The 5,539-nt window shown below is 33.9% G+C and overlaps 1 protein-coding gene and 1 non-coding gene across 2 annotated transcripts; one reads left to right on the top strand and one right to left on the bottom strand.

Annotated features, from left to right (window-relative positions):
- Positions 1–714: 714 nt before the first annotated feature.
- On the bottom strand, positions 715–796 carry TRNAS-AGA (transfer RNA serine (anticodon AGA)). Its single transcript has one exon. It is a non-coding gene; the product is annotated as a tRNA-Ser (tRNA).
- A 3-nt stretch (positions 797–799) lies between these two features.
- On the top strand, positions 800–5,064 carry LOC131648391 (DNA-repair protein XRCC1-like). The gene is made up of 8 exons (XM_058918153.1): positions 800–947; positions 1,124–1,364; positions 1,485–1,673; positions 2,459–2,570; positions 3,125–3,201; positions 3,323–3,433; positions 3,720–3,806; positions 4,453–5,064. Exons 2-8 carry the CDS (start codon positions 1,158–1,160, stop codon positions 4,792–4,794), a joined length of 1,125 nt encoding a protein of 374 aa, XP_058774136.1. The 5' UTR covers positions 800–947; positions 1,124–1,157; the 3' UTR covers positions 4,795–5,064.
- The last annotated feature ends 475 nt before the right edge of the window (positions 5,065–5,539 follow it).

Genomic DNA, 5,539 nt, shown 5'->3' with positions numbered 1-5,539 from the left:
GGTAGAGATTTAATCAAAATCCCTTTAACTCTATGATGTTTCCTCTAGAGTTTCTTTTGAGCTGTTGTGAGAGTTTTTCTGTCAGCCACTATTCCAACACTATTGACCTCAATGTCAATATCATCCTCAAGGATATCCCATAACTCATCATCAAGACCAATAATGTAGGTCTACATCTTACTTTTCCACCATTCAAACTGAGTGGAATCACCATTGAATGTAGGTGGTCTAGCATAATAGTGACTCTTTTCAAGAGCATTATAATAAAATGGTATACCAGTAATATTACTATCAAACTCACTCATCTAGTATACTTTTCTCTTCAGGATCTTTTTATGTGCCACTCTTGAGTGTTTAGCACAAATTGTGCTCTGATTCTAACTGAAGATAAGAAAAATATACAAGAAGGGAGGTTGAATTGTGATTGCGTGGTGAAATCTTTTGCTTATATTATAACAACTTCAAAAATTGATTGTTAAGATCAAAATATGATTGTAGAGCGGATAACACAAGAAAAGTGCATAAACAATAAGTAAACGCACACAAAAGTTATACGGATTCATGTACAACTGAGATAAATTATAGGTTTAAACAAATTCTTTAGAATTCTATTAAAAACTAATGTGATAAAAAGTTAGAGTAAAAAAAAATTATTGTAGTTATTCTCTCTTTACGATATTACAAATCATTGAGTTTTTCAAATGTAAAAATAATCGTGGACGGCAGGATTCGAACCTGCGCGGGCAAAGCCCACATGATTTCTAGTCATGCCCGATAACCACTCCAGCACATCCACCAATTTGCTCTACATTCAGAAAATAATAAATATCACGTAGCTTATTCGAAATCTGTTCTTCAACTCACTGATAAAAAGTTGTAATCAAAACCTTTCACAAAACACTGCAGCGAAAGAAAGAAGAAGAAGAAGCAACTAATCAACCAAATAGGTTCTCCTTTTTCTTTCCCTTTACCGTTTTATTTAATTTTCTATCTGTATATTTTTATTCTAAACAAGTTGAATGCATGTTAAACAATCCTCAATCCTCAAAATCCATTGTATGTTTCTATCGATTGATGAAATTTTGAAACAATTTTTGAATTTTATACCAAACCCTAAATGCAGGGTTTTCTACTGTAACTTGGGTGTAGTTGTTGTCATGTCTGATATTAACAAAGGTTCCAAGAGAAACCTTCCATCATGGATGAGTTCCAAAGATAATGATGATGATGGAAATTCTGGAAAGAAACCGGTTTTGGATGGTGAAAGTGGTGAGAAATCCAGTGAAATTGAGATTTCCAAGAAGAAGGCCAAACTTCAATCTTCTGCTTCTTGTTCGGAATCTATAGGCTTTGACAAGCTTCTGGTACATTATTAAGGATTATTAGTGTTTGTTTTTTTTTTTGTGTGTATTTTTGGTTGTGATTGTGTTGTTGTTGACTGAGCTTATTTTATTAACTCGTTGAACTGGTTTATGGATGGACAGGAAGGTGTAGTTTTTGTGCTGTCGGGGTTTGTGAATCCCGAGCGTGGGATTTTGAGGTCGCGTGCTATGGAAATGGGAGCAGAGTTTAAGCCTGACTGGAACTCTAATTGCACCCTTTTGGTTTGTGCGTTTCCAAATACTCCTAAGTTTCGACAAGTTGAAGCTGATTGTGGAACTATTGTGTCAAAGGTTTTTCTTTGTTCCTTTCTTTTTACTCTTTACATGTGAATGGTCTTTCAAAATACTACTTATCTTTTGGGAAGGATAGCTGTGGAAAGAAAGAACTCCTCAAGAATGTCTCGCCATGTGTTATACTCTTCAGGAATCTATATTTAATTATTTGATATTCTCGCTGCTTTTGGTACGGATCAGTACATTGTTTCTATGTATTGTTTTATTAATGTCTCATGGCCAGAATTTTAGACAGTTTATCAACAAATAGCCAAGAAGGTACTAGGGCATCTCAATGTATAATGTCATTTTTCTTTGAGTATGGAAAAATGCTCTCTGTGTGCAATTCAGCGTCAATTGCTGTAGGCCGTAGCCGTAGTGTCCATAATTTGCAACGGTATTTAGAGGTTGGTACTTGAGACATAGGATAGTGATTTATGAAGCAAATTAGGGATGTTTTACCTTGGTTGACATTTGGACATTAAGCTTCTTACTCGAGGAAAGGATACCGCCCAATAGATTTCCTTGCTCTCTGTTGTGTCAACATGAATGTGATTCTTATATAAGGTGCTAATCCAAGCATTTCACTAAGGAGAATCCTATTTGTTGCATAATCCGGACCATGACATTTTTTTAACTAATATTGGAGTATTAATTTGTCAAAATTATTGGGTAGCAAGCTTACTACTCTTTAGATTTTGGTGGGGAAATTCGAGTAACGTTGTGCTGATTTTGGTTCTATATATTTTATTAACAAAAATTAACTTGATGTATCCTTTATTTTGTTTTTGGGTGTGTGACAGGATTGGATACAAGAATGTTACACCCAGAGGAAACTCGTCGAAATTGATAGTTACCTTATGCATGCCGGGAAACCATGGCGTAAAGGAAGTAGATCGCACGAAGTCAATGAAGGTGACATAACTGTATATTCACTAATAAATTGATAGGACCTTTAACCAAAGTTCTTTTGGTATTAAATAAATGCTTTACTGATTGCTACATGCATCTTATATATAAAATGAGATTTGAGCTCAAAATATGGTAATAAAGATTGCACGGAGCTGTGGACCTTTGTGACTTGCATCTTAGATCTCACATTTCATAGTCATCTCTCCTCTCTCTTTTTTTCCTGGAAAAGTAAATCCTAAAAAGTAAAAATTACTTGCTTCTGAAGCAGAATCCCTATTTTAACAAGAGAAAACTCCATTATCTGCACATTATATTGATAATATACATGCTTAATTATTTCTGAAATTTCTTAAAAAAGACATCTGTGTTTTTAAAGCTTTCTTTACAACTATATTTTCACCGGAAGACATATACATAACTGCAAAATTGTGAAGACAAATCTATATAAGCTGATGCCATATGCATGTTGGCCAACCTCCTACGCAAGTCCCACGCCATTGTCTCCGTCCAGTTTCACATCTCATATTTTCTTCTTGTGATTTTATGGGTGACTGCAGAACATAAACCATCTCACAGACCACCAAGGCACGTTGATAGAGAGGCTTCAAAGGCAAGTACTTCTATAAAATCGAAGGTAAAAGTGGCAAACTGTTTTATAATTTTACATACTTGGTTTGAGAATAATGGAACCAAATAATATTTATTTTATCCGTTAAAATTATATTTGCTACTTTTTTGTTTATTACATATTCCAGGGAAAAGACATTGATGGCGCTAGGAAATGCTTTGAGCCTTCTGAAGTAAAGAAGTGGGCTCTTGATGATTTGAATAAAACAATTCAGTGGTTGGAGAGTCAAGAAGAAAAGGTTATGATCATCCATTTCCTGTATAATAACTGTTTCTGTCTGTTCTTCTAGAGGTCATGACTCGTGACTTTAAGTAAGCACTCTGAACTTGCATTGAATCAAACTAAAAGATAAAAAACAGGTAGGCACTGGGCAGCGGATTCAAAGTCGTTTGTTAGTATTTAAGTGCTCATTCTTACAGTGATAAATACTCAGAAGTTGGGCCTATCTGTTGTTCTAACTTAATTGTGTTCAAGTTCGTTAGTTATATCCTATGTGAAACTAAATTCTTAAGTGATCCTTTCAGCCAGATCCAAGTGAGATAACAAAAATAGCTGCAGAAGGGATTCTGACTTGCTTGCAAGATGCAATATGTTCTCTCGAGGAAAAACAGGTAATGCACATAATTAAAACTGGTCGTAACTTAGTAAGCAACTATTTTAGTTTTTTTTTCTTTGCCTTTGCGGGTGCTAATATAAGTAAAATTTCCCTTGCATAGAGACATTTCTTTAAATTCTACGAGAAAAATTATTAATGAGTATTGAACTAATAATTGATAATAGATGCGGGGCACAGATTTATACTATCAACTAAATGCATTCATTATTATTTGAGAATTCGTTGCAAGTTGCGTATCTTTCTTGGCAAGGTATGAGATGAATTACACAGGAAACATAACAAATCGTAAGTATGTCAAAGTTTCTCTTATATGAACACCAATAGTACTTGGTATTTTCTATTTCCTAATCATGACAAAATTTCTCTTGCAAGAATGTTAGTATTTTTTTTTACGAATGGACGAATAATGTATAATCATTTGACCGAGTCGTTACACTGAGTGACACTTGTTTACATTGAAAATATCCTTTCGAAGTCATTGATAATTTGCATCTAGACTTGTTGAAGTGCACACAGATGTCTGAGTTTTGTGCCATTTTGGTATTCTTACTTTTAGTTTCAATGTGGTGCTATTATATCAAAGATTAAATGAAATGCAGAATTTTGGAGCTGATCGTGTTTGTTTTGTTAACTTTAACCAGGACATTGGGAGAGGAACTGAGGACTGGAAATTCTTACCTCGAGTTGTTGAGGAGCTTGCGAAATTGGATGCCATGGGAAACGTTAGGACTTCAATGTCAAAGGAAGATATCCACAAACAAGCACTGGACTGTAAACGTATTTACGAGGAGGAACTAAATAGGTTAGATCATGAATTGACTAAGAAATCCAAGATAAATGAACAACAAAGAAGCAAAAAGGGAAAAACAAATGCCGCATCTTCCAGTGCAGCTGACTATGATAGTGATGATACAATCGAGATGACAGAACAAGAAATAGACCTTGCATATAAGACTTTATCTTCTAACATGTGTCACCTGTGAATGTTTGATTGAACTTGTTTCTTTAGGGATGCAAAATAGTTAGTTTGGTTAATAGAATTTTTTTGTTCCTTTTTCTATACCAATATACTGCAGAAAAGGCTCAAGCCTATTACCTGCCTCTGTTTAGACTTTAGAGTTAACTTCTTCACATCTCAAGTCTGTTTTGCTGCTTTAGTATATACTATATTGTACTGCTTTTCACTGCAGACTCCATCTTAAATAGAGCGTGGTCACAAGTTTCACTCATTCTTAATCTTCTCTTTAATTATTAGTTTGTTAGTTTGTCTGATATATTGTTCATATGTGATCCATTGTTTGCTGTGTGATCATGGATTGTGCTATTTGTGCATGACATATGACATATCTATGTGCCTCATGATCATCGCATCAAATAATTAATTTTATTTGCATCAAACCAATTTTTCATGAGCATTAAATTTTTTGTTTGCTTACTTAAAACCATATTTTTAATTTAAAACTTTAAGTCATTTTGCATTAAAATAATTTTGGCATTTAAATCTTTTTTTAAAAATTGAGTTTTGAGTTGTTTATTTGAATCAAAGAAAATATTGATTTGAATCAAATATGGAAATGAGCAGATGATTCAAATCACAATATTGGTTGAATCAAATTACAGTTTGACAACTCTCAAACTCTTCACCTTTGTTAACATGATTCAAATCACCAAAAAGTGTGATTCAAATCATCGTGCATGACATATCTATGTGCATCATGATCATTGCAT

Source organism: Vicia villosa, linkage group LG2 (assembly GCF_029867415.1).
Source record: "Vicia villosa cultivar HV-30 ecotype Madison, WI linkage group LG2, Vvil1.0, whole genome shotgun sequence".
NCBI classification, from domain to species: Eukaryota; Viridiplantae; Streptophyta; class Magnoliopsida; order Fabales; family Fabaceae; genus Vicia; species Vicia villosa.
This window is presented reverse-complemented; position numbering and strand designations above follow the sequence as displayed.